This window comes from Oryza glaberrima, chromosome 11 (assembly GCF_000147395.1).
Source record: "Oryza glaberrima chromosome 11, OglaRS2, whole genome shotgun sequence".
NCBI classification, from domain to species: Eukaryota; Viridiplantae; Streptophyta; class Magnoliopsida; order Poales; family Poaceae; genus Oryza; species Oryza glaberrima.
Window position 1 is genome coordinate 4,835,379 of NC_068336.1, and position 19,162 is coordinate 4,854,540.

Below are 19,162 nucleotides of genomic sequence, written 5' to 3' on the forward strand. Positions count from 1 at the left end.
AAACCGCTTCTGGTTATCAAACATGGCAATACATAAATATTTTTTCATTGTAGTATAATCATGTAAGATCTTGTTCTGAAGATTTAATTGCAACGAACACAATGGTGTAATAGGATTATAGATCGGATAAGTAATTTGAGAGAAAACTTATTAAGAAGGGGGAAAATGCATGCATATGTAATAGAAAAAAGACTTAGCATGTGTACTGGCTTCTGGTGTTGCGTGATAAGGCAATTTCAAGAGGCCTCTCTGATTAGTTTTTGCGAATTTGTAAGCTATCGTGAAGAAAGGAAGATTATACAGATTCTTACTAATTTATCATAGATGGAAAATCTCTATGTTTGATGTGGTATTTTAAGTAGTTTTCTTGTTTCTAATCAAACTGGGACTCTAACTCGTAGTCATCCGTCCTATAACCTCTGTAATAATTGGTTGTATCTTTTTTGAAGTAAAGACCGGAATGAATTCCATTATTAAAAAAAAACTTGGATATGTATAGATATTTTGTTTTATGCCATCGTTTGTGCTACAGTAGCATAGTATGCTACTGTTATATCCTCCACCATGGTATAGAACACATGCAAACTATAAAACAGAAAGAAAATGTTACATCTTTTTTTGTCTCTTGCGAGCTTGATTCTATCAAATGTGGTTAATACCACAACTTATACATGACATCTGATTGCATGTTTTATACCCCAAAAGTGAATGACTTGGTGAATTTGGACCACAGCTTTAGTTGTTGTCACATGTCCTCACCAAATGCCTGCCACACCATCACACAACCAATTAACTTCATAACTATTATGTGTGCCTGTAATTAATGTTGTTCTCACAGGAAAGCTCAATTCCATGCAGACAATTGTACTACACAGAGTCCAAGTCTTCAAGATTTTTAGTGAGTCATCTACTGGACCAGCAATGCCGTGGCTTCTGGGCCTTTCATGCCATACACTTGGTCACTTGGACAAGGCCCCTCAATCCTCATGCAATGGTCCATTATTCTTCTGAATTTATCCTGGACAATAATATGCTCAGATCCCTGGAACTTGGATAAATCCAAGTATATTTCTTAAAAAAACTACATTTTTCTTCTCAAATACCCTGATTTTCTTTCCAAGGCCTAAAATCTTTAGGCATATGGACAAAAGTACGGGAAGGCGTGTCAAGAAAAGTCCTGAGCCATCGACAGGAACGGGGAAAATTAGTCCTGGTGGATGCTGGCTGTTTGAGGAATCTTACTAAATTTGAAAGGTGATCAGCATAAGAGTTAATTGAGAGTTTGGATCTAAATTATGATTGAAGGTGTTTTACCTTTTTAAAAATCTTTATCTTTTAGACAAATTAAATTCATATAGACATTTGTATAATACCCCCTATGTCATATAAAAGATGGAGGGGTAGTATAAACTAGAGGGAAGATAGATACTCCCTCCTTTTTTTAATATGGAATATGCTACCCACATGACCCACACATCCGACTCTATCAGATGACTACAACGTTGATGTAAGCGCCGTCAACAGCATGCAGTACGAATCCTCACGCCGTCTCGCAATGTGTTGCTACGCTGTTTTGGTCGTACGCCGGTTGGATGGATGGGTCGTACGTATAGCATGATTCTTTTAATATATAACACTATTAACTTTTAGACATGATAAGATGAGTAATCAAATATATGCTCATATTTAAAAGTCAAATAGCCTTGTATATTTTTTTTAAAAGGAGGAAACATGCTTTTGTTCAAATTAATTGTACTAGAAAACATCACATCTTATGCTAGGTTGATTTTTTATGAGATGGAGAGAGTAATACTGTTTATCCTATACAAGTTGCTGACAACGATACAAAGACAAAGGTAGTGATAAATACCAAACTAGCGATATGGGGTCCTTATGCTTGCAATTGCTGCTAGCATCGCAGCGAAGGATCCAAATCACTGACCAATTCAAACAGTACGTTCTTACTGTAGCAACAGGGTGTTGATGCTGGCATGTTGCTGTGAGACAAAGCTGTACTTTGCTCATTCTACTGTACCAGTTCAATCTAAGCCGTTGATCATCTCATGTCCTGGACGGTAGAGAATGTTCCCCCAATGCACCATTTACTGTTGGCCTCTACCGTAGCATGTACTCCCTCCGTCCCATAATATAAGGGATTTTAAGTTTTTACTTGCACTGTTTGACCATTCGTCTTATTCAAAAAAATTTTAGAATTATTATTTATTTTCTTTGTGACTTACTTTATTATCTAAAATACTTTAAGCACAACTTTTCGTTTTTTATATTTGCACAAATTTTTTGAATAAGATGAGTGGTCAAACATTGTAAGCCAAAATTCAAAATCCGTTATATTATGGCACGGAGGGAGTATATATGTTGTGATGGAATGGGGATCACATTCATGGATTTGTTTGATTTGTATCAATCATGCATGAGATGACTTGTCACGGTCGTACGTGCAAATGTGTAATGGAGAATCATATTAGATCACCTTTAGTACACACACACAGGAATTTAAGTGCCATGTACTTAGAATCCCTATGGTTTTTAAAAGGGCAAGAAAGTTTCGTAATTGTTTCTCTGATGGCACTAGTCATATGTCCATACGTTGCAACAGGATTTTCAGAACGTGATTTAATTTGATATGAGAAACATGGTTCAATTTTTTCCACCCTATTTTTTTTTCGGTTGGTTTCAATTTGTCTTTTCACTGGTTTTTTTTAATATGTAGGATAGGAGGAGGGAAGGGGAGAAGGACAACTGCTTTTACCTAGTAGAGAAAGGATTGAAGCACTTACACTACAAAAAGATAACATGTGGTAAACTTCAAAAATTTAATTCCCTTGCAAGTTCCTATTCTCTATTTTTGAGGAGTCCTAAACATTGTAATCCATTGTATGGACCAACTATTACTAAAGAAAGACAATTGGACTTACTTTTTTCTATAAGAAGTCATGTATTTCGAGGAAAAAACAAGCCATTTTGACATTTTTGAGTTGGCAAGAGAAAAGTTATATCCTCAATGATTGGGTCTCTACTTCTATAAATAAACAAGTAGTAGTAGTAGTAACTTCTTTTGAGTCAAACCATCAAAAGGTTCCAGCTCCCACTGAATTGCCAAATCTTTTTCTTAATATACAAGCTAAAAATGCCCCAAAAACATGAGTGTTCCACCTGTTAAGCTTTTTTACTTGCTAATGTCGGATCGATTTATTTACAGAAAAGATTTTTTTATGTATATTTTGGAAACATGACACGAATAATCCGTTTAGAACAAGGCCTTGCCACTTTGTGCAACTGTACAATCAGCCATCATGTCCTACCAAAATTTTTATCGGTGTTGCATCCTACATATATAGATTCTGCTCGATTTCATCCGTGCTAGTTTCAGTTAGCACCATGATAACTAGATGATGCCTCACGCATTGCTGCGTGACTTGGTTAACATCAATTTGTTAGATAGGAGGTACAATCTCAAGAAGAAACAGAAGAAACAAATAGCTTTCTTGAAAAAATTCTTTTTAGCATCTCTATCCAAAATTTGTAGATAATTTAGGTAGCACATGTCAACTAAAGGGGCGTTTAGCCATAAAGCTCTTTTATACGGATTGACGGGCTGGATACATGTAAATGTATGTGGAGATGGGCCAATGTGTTCATGTGGGCTACATTTGGCACTGAGTAGGCAAAGAGACTTACTCGGTGACTAATGGGTTGGGCTTTATGCTGGATTCCATCTAACGTCTGAGAAGCGATCTAACGCATTCATCTAACGGTTCACAATTTGATGATGACATGGACAGTGGCGTAGCTAGGAATTTTTCGTTGGATAGTCCTATTTCCCATGACGGGGGAAAAAAAAATTTAGGTGTGACCAAGTACCCAATAGATAGAAAAAGAATGATGAAAAACAAGTTATACTACAATATTTACAAAATTTGTCTATAGTCGTGCCAACTTATACTATAATTTTAATATCACCATACTATCTAATATGCATTTACAAAATTTGTTAAAGGCCGCCTAATTCAAATAAACCATCAAAACATAAACACCATGACAGAAAAAAAAAGACAGCTAGCTCTAATCTAATCGTATAAACAAACTCAAAACTTGACAAAAATGCAATAACAAATATATAACACTCTAAAGTTGTCAGGCTAACTAACAAGTTTAAGAAGCATGATATATCAGTAAGTATAGTTCGTTTTGCAAATGATCCATGAATTGTAAAGACTGAATAAGAGCAAATCAATTTAAGAGTATAAATCTCAAAGGTAAATACGAAATGCTTTAGCAAATTTTGTGGCCAAAGAAATTTATTTTGATAGTGGGGATTAAGGTCTCTAGGCTAGAATCTAGGGTAGTCCTGTGCCCATATGGACCACTAGCTAGCTACGCCCCTGAACGTGGAAGCACGAGGTTTGAGCTTTTGGCCTTAACTTCATAGTAAAGAAAGAAGGGATTACATACTCTAGATATCCCACATGCCTATGTTTGAATTGTTGGAATCTACTAATAGGCATACCTAGTAACTAAAATAAATACTCCCCCCATCCCAAAATATAAAACTTTTAGCCATCAGGATTTGTCCCAAAATATACTCCCTCCGTCCCAAAATATAAGCATTTTTGGATCTGAACACGGTCTCCAAGATGCTATTTTGATCAACAATATCTATAAAAGTAAAATGTCTTGAATAAAAAAGTTGCATATTATGATAGTTCGTTTAATGATAAATATAGTAACATCAAATTTACATGATTAATCTTTTTAAATTTTTCACTATTAATAGTCAAAATTTAAAAAGTTTGACTTGGCACTATTTTAAAAATGCTTATATTTTGGGATGGCGGGAGTAACAACTTTTCCGCCAACATTCCCTTCCCAACCAATCACAACCCTCAACCATTCACTTTTTCCACCTACCTCCACTACTCATCCAAATACAACCCTACACCATTTACTTCTACCTACTTTCTTAATAACCGTGTTTAATTCTAAAACTTCTTATATTTTGGGATGAAGGTTGTACTTGTTAAACACTCTCTAGCTTACTACTACTATCAACTACTGCTGCTGCTGGAGTACTACTACACCCATGCTCAATGTGTAGCAACTCAATGTGTCTAGAATCTTATCACATCAAGCTAACTACACCCATGAGAAACAATGCAGAGGCAGCCAAGACAATCTGTAGCATTCTCTTCCTTTTTGTGAAAACCAGTGCTGAACATCTCATTCAGTCATCTTTACTCTTTACCAGAAAGTAGCAGTACTACATGCACAACAGCATGCACAGAGTAAGGCAGATTCCATCTTTCCAAGCAACATCAAACATCTTTGGCAGAAAGCCATCAGAAAAAAAGCAATCCCTGAATCATCTGTTGGGCTCTGCATAACTGCATTGCTGCTGTTGCTGTTGCTGCCACACACATCCTCCCTCCAAAAACCATTCAATTGCTCATGCTGCTGCTCCTGCACATGCCTGTCTATGGATTCCAGCTTCCCCTTTGCTTTTCAATCACACTAACAATGCAACAGCAATCCTTTCTTTTTTGTTACTACAAAATTTTTGATTGGTTGGTCCAACTCCAGTGCAACACCTTGCAGCTTATGTTGCTGTTAGGCAGGTCAGATGCGTGAACATTCTTCCTAGGGTGGTGTATCACTGTATCCTACAGCCTTTGTCCCTTTTTAACACTGGTTGTATATAGTAATTAGTTGCCTGTCATTTGGGATAAACAGTGCACACTATTAAGTAATCAGCACATCATCACTGCATAATTATTGCCATCTGATCTGAAGCTTCAGGGGAACCATATCCCAGAATTTCCCAACAGCTGCAGATTTCAAGTAGGTACCCTAGATTAGGATGCTACATCCTACTACACCCTAGCTACACAACCTTTGTCCCTCAACTTTGGCTCTATGACCCTGTTTAGTACACACTAAACTTCCCCCAAACTTCCAACTTTCCATCACATCAGATCACATCCAAAACTTTCCTACTCACATAAACTCCTAACTTTTTTTTCCAAACTACCAACTTTCCCCAAACTTCTCCCCAATTCCAGAAACTAAACATAGCCTATAATAGAGAGGCAGTGGATCAAGCCTACTCCCTCCGTTCCTAAAAAAGGTTAACATAGTATAAGATGTAACATTTCCTAGTACTATGGATCTGGACAGATGATGGAGTGAGTACCATTTTGCATAAACAGTGAAAACTAATCATCATATTATCACTGCATCATTATTGCCATCTTGTCTGAAACTCTGAATCTTCGGGGTGGCAACCATATCTGAATCCTCCCAACAGCTGCACATTTCAAGCAGGTAGATGAGGATGCTTCACCCTCCATGAGTGACACTTGTCATACAAACACAAATTGTAGCTATCACCATTCATCTCATATATATATATATATAGGAGGAAAGTAGACCGAGTAATGGTAGTAGCAGTAGATACATCAAGAACACATAGACACATACACATCAAAAAAAAGATTTGCAACCTTGTTGCAAACCATGGAGGAGTTCACCTTCTTCCCAGCAGCGACGTCGCCTCGCCGCGATCATCGGCTCGGCCTCGTCGGCTCGCCTCCAGCGCTGCTGTTCGCCGCCGTCGTCGAGGTCGACGACGGAGATGATGGAGAGGAGGAGGAGAAGATGGACTTGCTGTGGGAGGACTTCAACGAGGAGCTGGCTCGCGCGCCGCCGGTGTGCCCTCTGAGCCCGCTCAACATCAAGGGCGGAGGGCTGACGGCGACGACGGCGATGGCCAAGGACGACGGCGGCGGCGGCGAGAAGCAGGCGAGGCGCATGTACTCCGGCAGCGTGGTGCGGCGGCGCCGGAGATGGAGCCTGCTGCTGATGCTCAGGCTGCTCAAGAACCTCTTCTTGGCCAAGAACACGAGGAACAACCCAAGAACTGCACCCATCTGAAGCTTTTCCGAAACGATCAGTCGATCAGATTTTCTCTGGAGGTTTCAGAAATCAAGAAATCCGAGAGCTGATGATGATCTTGATCACGATGATGATGATGAGGATGAGTTATATACACGAGTGTAAAATAGTAATGTGCATATATTTGATATCTATTAGTACTACATGTTTGATGTTTCTGTCACAGGACAGAGTAACCCAAGGAGGTAAATTTCCTCTCTTTTGCTGAAGTGTGTGTTCTTCTTATTATCTATATATATATATAGTTTCCTATATAATTATCTGTTTCTGTTCTTCACTCTGATTCTTCTTATGTTATATCAGTTATCACAATGTATATTGGCATCTCAATCATCAAAAATTTTATTTCTGAATCAAGTTCAACAAGCCCTGGCTATTTCTCAGTATAGTACTGATTGAGATCAATCATTGGTTCCATCTGAATTTTGCTTCATCATATAAAGATATCTGAATTTTGCTTGTAAAATTTTACTGTACACCTGTTCCTACAGCTGCATTTGGTTTGTTGTCACCAACCTTGTAGATGCAGATGCCTTGCCATCAAAACCTACCGAAATGAGGGAGCTATTAAATGTCAAGGAGCAGGCCAAGTTTTCTGGTGAATTCACCAGAAATCTCTATGTGAGGCAGTGCCAGATGATTCCAAGTCTTCAGCTTCATAAATGTTGCAACTAAACATCACAGCCAAAACAGACCAGGATCAGGGTACAATCATTTGTGCTGCATCTTCAGGAATTCTAACATTAGTAATCTCAATGCCCTATCTGATCCCACAGTTTGCATTTATAATCTTTCTCTTCTAGTAATAAGATCATAATTTTAAAAATGTCCAGACATAAATACTTCTGTAATCTGTACTGTACTGTACTGTACTTCTGTAATCTGTACTGCATTTCAGTTGATCAGTGACTGAAAAATTTTCAAACTCTCACCTAACACATCATATAGATATCTACTATTTGATTTAGCAGTTGTGCTTACTTTGTTATAATGACCAGTACTACAAGTAAGTCAATCATCGTAGTCATAGTACATATCAAACCTAGAAAGGTCATCTGAATAGGACTTCCTGATTGGGATTTCTCCATTGTTCACTGGAGTAGAAAGGAAGAAGGCCTCAGGCTGGGCGAGGCGCCGACACGTGTCGTCTCGCGGCAATCTGCGGTATCTCAGATCTGTATATAGGCCTGTAACAAATTGAAGCAACAGTGAGGTCAGGTGAGCTAGGCAAAGGAAGAGCTGTGAGATGGATTCAGCTACCTACCGGTTGGTCTCAAACAGCAGGAATTGGTTGTGTACTCTTTCTTGTACACTGTCAGAAAATCTTGGCAACAATCTGCACTTGCCTGTCGGGCATATTCATGCAAGAAGGGGAAACAAATTATTCTCACATCATAAGCTAATCATGCTATAACATGACTAGCAGCAGAGATCTAGAACAAATGAACAATTGCTGTAGCATGAAACTGAACCTGAAACTGAATCAGGATTGTTCTACTAGCATAAACAAATCTGAAACCGAATCATAATTGCTGCAAGCATAAAGTTTCAGGGTTTAGAGAACAGGATCACATAAGCACCAGTTCAGTAACAGTTTCCCAGAAAGAGGCAACAATCAGAAACTCTTTTTTCTGAGCTATAAGATCAGAACATTTCTTAGCTAACGACTAATTTTCATCAAAGCTTCAGTTGCACACTAGAGCCACATGTGTGTGCAACCACCATCCCAAGTAAAAGCTGATCAGATATGGTGAAGCATATCACACCATCTGGTTTTCAGATCTCAGGCCAGTATACTTTGATGATAATCTGAATGAAATCAACTACCTATGACATATATCATGAAACACAACAGTAAAAATATTATACAGCCACAAAAAAAAAATGCAAGTTACATTTTAGCATTACAATGGCTGCACGTCCGCAACAATAGTACACTCCTTAACCAATACAACCAGGTCTAAACTAGTCATTCAACAACCCAACCGGAACAATAGTTCACTTATGAACTAGGCACTTATTTTGTTTTTTTTTATAGAAACCAACATATAAATAGTTTTTTAACTGCCAACTACAGCCTCAGATCAATGGAATTGAAGCCTCCAACATGCCGACATAGCAATGTTACTTCGGGTCAGAACGGAGTTTGTGCGGAGTAATTTCTGGGACAACTCTGTAGATGTGCACTTTTATGTTATCCTTCTGGACAAGCTCGAAGACACACACATCAAACTTCTCCAGATTGTTGCCAACAGCAAATTTGCCCCAGCCACCACTGAAAGAACCAACAGAACGATCACTGTAGTAGACATAGTTAACTTCCCAAGCCTTCCCTTGTGGATCCCAGAGTGTGATCCTTTTGTTGGTACGGGGAAGACACTCACGGACAAATTCACATGGGATATTCTGCAATATAAGAAAATGAGTTTTGGTTTAGATATAAGAAAACAAGTAGGGAGGTTGAGTAAACATATACAGATAGTGAGCCTTTTTGTAAAAAAAATGTATTGCTCCGAGGGTAAGGCATAATTGGGGAAATCGGAAGTTTATCTAAGAAAGATAGTTGAAAAATACTAAACTTGGCTCATTTATGATGGTATTAACCGAATGCTTGCAAATTACTACTACAGACTGTTGCTTATTTATAGATCGCTCTCTGCTGTATGCAGAAACTTTGTAATAAGGCTATGTCAAGATGGGATGTTCAAATTAGAACATCCAAAACTCTCAAACTATAGCAGCAGCGCCATTGTGCAAATTATAATCATGCATGAAAGAATCCTCTCATGCACATATTTTTTTTAAGATAAAATGTCTCATGCACATAGAAAAAGGGAAAGTGCTGGATGAGGATTAACACACGGAAGTAACATTACCATGAAAAATCCAACATAGACATATGACTCCATCATTATTTGCACGGCAAAAGGATTCTTAGATTTAAACTCTCTTGCCCTTTGAAGAGCATGGTCCTTCTCTGCTTCAGTTACCGGACGCCTCTGTGATATTACTGTTAGTTGTCTTTGACCCTTTGAAACACCTGAAAAGTGCAACACAGTCAAATTGTCTACAGAAGTAATTTATTAGCACTACATTTAGGGGACAATAACTTACATCTACCACGCCGAGACACCTCACCAGACAGAAAGCGCATCAGGAATGGTGGATTTGGTGACTTGCTAGAAGAATTATCTTCATCTGAGCTGCATGATGAACCTATAATGTGCAAAAGTAATTTTTTTGGGGAAATTATATGAATCCTTAGGATTCTGAACAAGTATGATGGAAATAAATAAATAAGCCACCTCTAACCAAGAGATTAGAAATATGTCTTTTTGCAATTACTTTGCATGGTTTGGCACCGCGTAGCTTATGGCTATGCATGGAACAAATCAGGAATACAACTAAACAAGTTCTATAAACGAAATGGATGTGGCAAGTCATTTGTGCCGTTATGCGGACCTCCCTGGTCCCCCAACAGTTCAAAATAATTGACTATTAATAGTCATCATCTAAGCTGACTATGCCAAATATGTGTATAACACTTTCAGAAATATAGAAATGTTTTACCTCTGGTACTGTTATGGCTTGTCGATGTTACCTTGGACTTGCCAGCAGAAGCTCCTGCACGTTTTCTCCTAGAACTTTCGCAAACATTAGCCTCAGATGACTTCTTAAATACAACCACCCTATCTTCCATAAGGTAATCTACATCTCTAGTTCTCTTTCCTGTGATTCCATTATTTTCCTTCAGGGCGGGAGCCATTTTCTCTGTTGTGATAGCTGCGGTGACCATGCCCCCTTCATCACTTTCTGTTTTAATTATCACATTTTTGGAAGGGTGAGCAGAGAAAGTTGATATCTTGTCAATGCCTGAAGGTTCAAAGACTGTCACTGAGAATTGTGACCGTTTATCATAAGTGAATACTAAAAATTGACCACACTGAATTGAGTTATCTCTGACAAATTCTTTCCATCCATGCACAAAGAAGAATCCCTCAGAGTCTGAAGTCAGCTCTGCACTCCATTTATTTCCACTTCGATCAACCAGAGAAACCATCCCAGTAGGTTGATTCTGAAGGCATTGGTTGAATGATGATGGGATTTTCTGCATTGTACCAAAGTATAAAATATGTTAATTTATTTTTCTACACTACTTGTTAACATTGTGAACTACTCATACGATGCAATGTCAGTTCAAAAACAAATATATCAGACAAATACAATATGCCACGTCATGTAATTTTTCTATAAGGCATCAAATTGTAAAGACCAGCAAAGCAGTCCTGACATCATAGCCTCAAAAATGCAAAATTACAGAACATACGTGATGAATGACTGGAAAAACTAAATGCTCAAACCTTATCCTGATTAATTGAATTCCTTCTTTTCCCACACCAAAAAATAAAAATGAAAAGTAAGACTCAAACCCTCTGAAAGATAATCCAACCCATTAGCAGAGGCCCATGTTGTGTAAGTTTTTAGCCGCTGAGTTGAAAAATGAAAGGACATCATAGGCAATTTTATTGTAACACAGTGCTTTCTACTATTCTTTGGCCACATAAATGTGAAAATGAACTAAGCAAGTTTGGCAGCTAGCCAGCTACTTTGGGAAAACCACGAAAATAGTAAATGTAGTCGTCATGAACTTCTAACAATAACTGATTGTGTGACCAATACACCTGAGTGTTAGACAAACCTGGATTTGGTAGTGGGAGTGATTACTCTATGTTTTTCTAAAGAACGCTATGAGAACACATACCACCACCAAACAAGGTTAATCAAGATGTTTGCTGACTATGAAAAACCAACTGTGCAGTGCAAATGAAGAGCTACATATCAAAATCAATACTTTAATACGCTCGTGTGAACAATCAAAGTGTATAAGGTTACTAACGAATCAAAGCAAGCTAGTCACACTAGGGAATATACATAACCACCACCAAAACTCGGACATTTATTTGAAAGTGTTTATAGTTACCCTGCAATCATACAGCCACCTTTCGACTAAAACACATACTTCCAAATAATTAATCTAGCGAACACAATCCACATCCGTGGGATTCGCAAAAGGGGGGACAAGCATATAGCTACCCTGCAACCAAACAACCGCCTTGGGGAAAACACATACTCCTAAATCATTAATCTAGCGAACACAATCCATATCCGTGGGATTCACACAAAGGGGGGGAAGTATTTAGCTACCCACAGCCACCTTGGGGATAAAACACATTCCTAAATAATTAATCTACACGGACACAATCCACATCTATGCGATTCAAAAAAGGGGAAAAAAGTGCACATATCTACCTTGCAACCTAACAACCACCTTGGGGTAAAACACATACTCCTAAATCATTAGTCTAGCGAACACAATCCGCATCCGTGGGATTTACAAAAAGGGAAAAAATACATATAGCTACGGCTACCCACAACCACCTTGGGGCTAAAACACACACTCCTAAATCATTAATCTAGCGAACGCAATCCACATATGTGGGATTCACAAAAAGGAGGAAAAACATATAGCTACCCACGGCCACCTTGGGGATAGAACACATTCCTAAATAATTAATCTACACAGACACAATCCACATATGTGGGATTCAAAAAAAAAAGGGAAACAGGTGCATATAGCTACCCTAAAATCAAATAACCAGATTTGGGCTAAAACACATTCTCCTAAATCATTAATCTAGCGAACACAATCCGCATCCGTGGGATTCACAAAAAAGGAAAAAAATGTATATAGCTACCCACAACCACCTTGGGGCTAAAACACATACTCCTAAATCATTAATCTAGCGAACACAATCTGCATCCGTGGGATTCACAAAAAGGGAAAAAGTGCATCCGGTCTACGGGTATCACCCGAGGACGCGAGACCTTGGGGTTAAAACACATACTACTTAATTATTAATCTACGAAAACACAATCCACATCTATCGGAGTTGCAAAAAAGGAAAAAAAATGCATGTAGCTACCCTGCAATCAAAAGTCACCATGGGGCTAAAACACATACTACTAAATCATTAATCTTCACGAACACAATCCACATACAGCTACCTACAGCCACCTTGAGGCTGAAACACACACTGCAGGTTATGTTTGGTTCATGGCCATTTCTAGCCTTGCCAATTTTGGGCAATGGCAATGCCATTTTTTTTTGGCAAAAATTGGCTAGTGTTTGTTTGGTTTTCTACCAAAGTTGCATCTTGACATATTCAACTCAGCCAAATAATTTGGCAAGGCAAATTTTTGGCCATAAACCAAACAAATAATAAAAATTTTGTTAGTCCCAATTTTTTTTTTCGGTTTGGCTGAGATTGGCTACAAACCAAACATGCATATCCCAATCAACTAGCACAATCAGCATCTAATGAACAGATTAAAAGTAGCACAAGTGAACACAACATTATTACTACCCTCTAATCAATCAACCATTCATAACAAACTGAACAACAACAACAACAACAACAACAACAACAACAACAACACAAACGGAGAAAGAGAGACAAAAAAGGGATTAAAGAGACATCACCATCCGCTCCAGAGATTGCAGGGTGAGAAGCACACGGAAGAAGCTCCTCCCGAAGCAGTTAATGTCGCCCTCCTTCTCCTTCCCCTTCCCCTTCCCCATCCGGCCACCTTGCTTTTCCCTAACCACCATGACCTCCTGCTCCGATTCTTGCGCCCCCCCCCCCCCCCCCCCCCCCGCGACCGAACAACCAAAGCCGAAATAGAATCCAAGAAAAAGGAAGGAAGAAAAGAGAGCGCAAGCTCGCCCCGCCCGGCCGGGTGAACAAAAAGAAAAAAAAAATCAAACCGGCGAGGAGGCGGGTGGCGGGTCGGGAGAGGGAAGACGAGCAGCAGCGGCGGCGGCGGCGGAGGAGGAGGAGAAGCAATGGAAGCGAAATGCCTACCGCTGTGCTGCGATGCGAGGGGAAGAGGAAAATAGGAAACAAGCGAGCAAGGAGAGAGAGAGAGAGAGGGTTTTGGAAGAGAGAGGGGGGAGGGGAGTGTCAGCACTGGAAAAGTGGAAATTTCCAGAAGGGCCTGAGATATCACCTGCGCGGCGGGGTGGGACCCACCTGCAGTCACACACACTTCCATCTCTTTTTTTTCCCTCATTTTTTTACTTTCTATTGCTCGCGTCCAATCAATAACTCTCTCTCCTTCAGTCCAATTCTCGCATTCTGCTTCTCTGTATCGTTTCCTTCTAAACTGATAGGATAAACTTTCGGATTAAAATGGCATGTTTTTAAACTACTAAACGGTATATTTCGTGCAAAAACTTTCTATATAAAAATTGTTCTAAAATATCAGATTAAACCATCTTTTAAGTTTGTAATAATTAAAACTCAATTAATCACACGTTATTGCCACCTCATTTAATTTTTATCTTTAGGAGATTCAAACACTACTTTGGTAGTACCCACAGCCACTTTGGAGATAAAAACACATACTCCTGATTCGTTGATCTACACGAACACAATCCACATCTATGGGATTAGAAAAAAAAGGAAAAAATTGCATATAGCTACCCTGCAATCAAACAATCACCTTGGCGCCAAAACACAATCTCCTAAATCATTAATCTAACAAACACAATCCGCATCCGTGGGATACACAAAATGGGAAAAAGTGCAGATAGATACCCATAGGCACCTTAGGGCTAAAACACATACTCCTAAATCATTAATTTTCACGAAGACAATCCGCATATGTGAGTTTTACAAAAAGGGAATATATATATATAGCTACCCACCGCCACCTTAGGGCTAAAACACATACTCCTAAATCATTAATCTTCGCGAACACAATCCGCATATGTGAGTTTCACAAAAAGGGGAAAAAAACATATAGCTACCCACCGCCACCTTAGGGCTAAAACACATAGGGTATGTTTGGTTCGTGGCCATTTCTAGCCTTGCCAATTTTGGGCAATGGCAGTGCTTTTTTTTTTTAGCAAAAATTGTCTAGTCTTTGTTTGGTTTGCTACCAAAGTTGCATCTTGACATATTGAACAGAGCCAAATAATTTGGCAAGGCAACTTTTTTTTGGCCACAAACCAAACAAATAACAAATATTTTGGCAGTCCCAACTTTTTTGCTTGGCTGAGAGTGGGTACAAACCAAACACATCAATAATAATATATTGAACCACAACGACACAAACAGATAAAGAGAGACAGAAAGGGATTCAACAGAAATCACCATCCGCTTCATAGATTGCAGCGTGAGAAGCACACGGAAGAAGCTCCTCCCAAAGTAGCTCATGTCGCCCTTCTTCTCCTTCCCCTTCTCCATCCAGCCACCTTGCTCTTCCCCAACCACCATGACCACCCTCTCCTTCTCCCTCCTGCTCCGCCCAACCTCCCTGTTCTTGCGCCGATCCATACCTTCCTCTCCTCCTCCTTCCACTCGCTACAACCAATCTACTACCACAACTAGATCAAAGATTGCAAGATTGCAAGGAAACCAAGAACAAGAAGGGCAAGAACCTTCTCCAGCAATGGAGGAAGGGTTTATTAATAGCCCCTGGCTGCGGTAGGGACCAGACACATTGCAGGCAGAGGCAGCCTCCAGGGGACGCGAGTGTGTGCGGGTTGGCTGCTGCTCGCCGCTGAAATGCGCGCACACACACAACACACTAGCACAGCAAAAAAAAAGCTATCGCTTTTGTCTTAAAGCTGACACTTTTGTCCTCTCCCTCATCACTCCACCTGAGAGTGAGGGGCAAACAAATTGGTCAGTCTTGTCAGGAGCAGTAGTAGGAGACGGAGGGGATAGAAAGGCCCTGACATGATGGTCCTCTTTCTGTGCATTGCGCATGTGTGCGCTGCAGGGGAAATTGGGCAGATTTTGGTAGTGGTTTCTCACTTGAATTGTGTCCCTTTTCTCAGAGCAGAAGAAGAACATGATGGCATTGGATGACATTGTTGTTCTTCTGCTTGAACACCTGCAGATGACTAGGAGTAAGAGTACATGTCGCAATCTTGGGAGATTTAGGGGTGGTATTGGCACTGGTGTTGGTGTTGGGTTCATTTTCTTTTATTATAAACAACACATTCATATATATTGTTTTTAGTCGTAACATATGCTACATTCACGTTATTACTATACACATATGCAAATTATATTTAGTCACAACATGTGCTACACTAACGGTATCGCACATACACAACCTAGATATATTTGTATACTCTACATATATTTGTATTTGGTTGTGATAATCATCAAAGTTGGGAAAGAGAATCCGGGAATAATGTCATTTTCGATGTTTAGAGGTGGTATGTGTATTGGTGTTGGCCGTATTTTCTTTTCCACTCATGCTGCATATGGACATATGTACGCGTCTATAAATATTTTCCTTTAAGAGGGCACATTTACGGGCGCATGCAACACAAGTAGCACCACCACACTCATTCCACATCCGCGCACACACATAGATCCTTTCACACACAAGCGAGGAGGCATTGCATTTCAGGGTGCACGCGACACATGCAACACCAACCAGACACATTCCAAATGCACGCACACACATTGACATCCTTCTACACTCAGAGCGAGGAGAGATTGCTTTTCAGGGTGTATATGACACACGCAACACCACCAGACTCATCCCACATGTGTGCGCACACATGGACATCCTTTTACACACGAGCGAGGAGAGATTGCATTGCAGGGTGCATGCGACACACGCAACACCACTAAACTCATTCCACATGTATAAACACTACTCCCTCCGTCCCAAAATATAACAACTTTTAGCCCTCAAGATTTGTCCCAAAATATAACAACTTCTCCACCAACATTCTCTTCCCAACCAATCACAGCTCTCCACCGTTCACTTTTTCCACCTAACTCCACTACTCAACCAATCATAACCCTCCACCATTCACTTCTACCTACTTTCTTAATAATCGTGTCCAACTCTAAAAATGCTTATAATCTAGGACGGAGGGAGTACATCTTTTTTACACATGAGCGAGGAGATATTGAAGGACTAATGCCCTTAGTGCACTGAAATGCATAGTAAATTGAAACACAAGTGTGTATAATTGTGCCTAATTGGTGGTAACCTTACCAGGAAATAGGAAAAGACTAGTCCACAATGTTGGGAATCGAACTTGTGCCAACCAGCTCTCACCACCGAGATCCAACCACTAAGCTATGGCTTAGTCCTCACATCTACAAACATTTTATTGTGATGATTGCGAACATTTGAGTTGAATGAGAGAAAATATGGGGCTTGGGGGTGTTTAAAATTTTGCATGATATCGTGTGGTGCTATTATGATGTTTATTGATACTAGCACAAAATGTTTATGTTTTAGTTAAAAAGATGTCAAAATTTGCTACGAGACCCTCAAAATTTGTGTTATTTGCTGATAGACAGCATAAAAACACGTTGCGGCTAAAAGACACTTTAAAAAACTAGTAATTTGCCGGAGGACACTTTCGGTTCAATTGAATAGAGAGATTCTTCAAAAAGACAAGAATGCCCCTAGGGTCAAAAAGCTTTTGAGCTGAGACTAGAACGGAGATGGAATATAATGTATGCTAGTGATGTACTTGGGGGTGATGGCAAATTTATATTGCATAATTTCTAAATTTTTACTCTAACATCATGTTTGAAGCATGTGGTCTTAGGGGCATTCTCGTCTTTATTAAGAATTTATCAATTTAATTGAGGCCAAAGTGTCCTATAACAAAATATCAGTTTTTAAGGATGTCTTTTAGTAGTGATACATTTTTTTGATGTCTATCAGCAAATTACACAAAATTTGGGTGTCTTGTAGCAAAATTTGCCAAAATTTTTTTTGTCTCATTTTAAGTTTTATATCCAAATAATCAGATTATATATATTGCTCTAACATAAAAAAATATTGTCAATGAGTTATACTCCGATCACAGTATCCATACCTGTATGGTTCGTTTGGAGGATATAAGGATCAATTGATATGAGGATGCAAGAATCTGTAAGGAGAGTAAGGGACACAGATTTTTGTACAGGTCCGGACCCTCTAATTATGGGTAATAACCCTATCCCTGTTGGGCAAGATCGCTGTTACCGCTATATATCAATGTCTCGTGAGTACAAAGGGGAGGAAAACTCACACATTTATTTGAAATGCATATCTCATTTTTGCGTAGCTAACTAACCCATTGGAAGATAGCATCTTTATTCCTACACATAAACAGAATCAGTTTAGAATCCTTCTACAATCCATACAAGATTCTCCTGGATGCAATAAATAGCCACCTTGGGGGTAAAACACATTCCTAAATCATGAATCTTCATGAACACAATCCACATATGTTGGATTCAAAAAAAGGGGAAAAAGTGCATATAGCTACCCAGCAATCAAACAACCGCCTTGGGACTAAAACACATACTCCGAAATCATTAATTTAGCGAGCACAATCCACATATGTGGGATTCACAAAAAAAAGGGGGGGGATCACATAGCTACCCATAGCCACCTTGGGGATAAAAACATTCATAAATAATTAGTCTACACAGACACAATCACATGTGTGGGATTCACAAAAAGGGAAAAAAGTGCATATAGCTACCCTACAACCAAACAACCACCTTGGGGCTAAAACACATACTCCTAAATCTAGCGAACACAATCCGCATCCGTGTGATTCACAAAATAGGAAAAATGCATATAGCTACCCATAGCCACCTCCTAAATCATTAATCTAGCGAACACAATCTGCATCCGTGGGATTCACGAAAAAGGGAAAAGTGCAGATAGCTACCCATAGCCACTTTGGGGCTAAAACACATACTCCTAAATCGTTAATCTACACGAACACAATCCACATCAAAAAGGGAAAAAGTTGCATATCGCTACCCTGCAATCAAACAGTCACCTTGGCGCTAAAACACATTCTCCTAAATCATTAATCTAGCGAACACAATCCGCATCCGTGGGATTCACAAAATGGGAAAAAGTGCATATACTCCTAAATCATTAATCTTCGCGAACACAATCTACATATGTAAGTTTCACAAAAGGGGAAAAAAAGTTTATAGCTTATAGATTGGTCTCATTTAAACTTTTATATCCAAATAATCAGATTGTATATATTGTTCTAACATCAAAAAAATATTGTCAATGAGTTATACTCCGATCATAGTATCCATTCCTATATGGTTTGTTTGGAGGATATAGAGAT

General features: G+C 39.2%; 2 protein-coding genes across 2 annotated transcripts; one reads left to right on the plus strand and one right to left on the minus strand.

Moving 5' to 3' along the window:
- The first annotated feature begins 6,337 nt into the window (after window positions 1–6,337).
- On the plus strand, window positions 6,338–7,221 carry LOC127754896 (uncharacterized). The gene has a single exon (XM_052280497.1). It carries the CDS (start codon window positions 6,532–6,534, stop codon window positions 6,946–6,948), a length of 417 nt encoding a protein of 138 aa, XP_052136457.1. The 5' UTR covers window positions 6,338–6,531; the 3' UTR covers window positions 6,949–7,221.
- A 1,592-nt stretch (window positions 7,222–8,813) lies between these two features.
- LOC127754895 (B3 domain-containing protein Os11g0197600) lies at window positions 8,814–13,984 on the minus strand. The gene is made up of 5 exons (XM_052280496.1): window positions 13,511–13,984; window positions 10,540–11,077; window positions 10,084–10,185; window positions 9,846–10,009; window positions 8,814–9,375 (listed from the first exon to the last, which is right to left on the minus strand). The coding sequence occupies exons 1-5, from the start codon at window positions 13,637–13,639 to the stop codon at window positions 9,094–9,096; spliced, it is 1,215 nt and encodes a 404-aa protein (XP_052136456.1). The 5' UTR covers window positions 13,640–13,984; the 3' UTR covers window positions 8,814–9,093.
- Window positions 13,985–19,162: the final 5,178 nt, after the last annotated feature.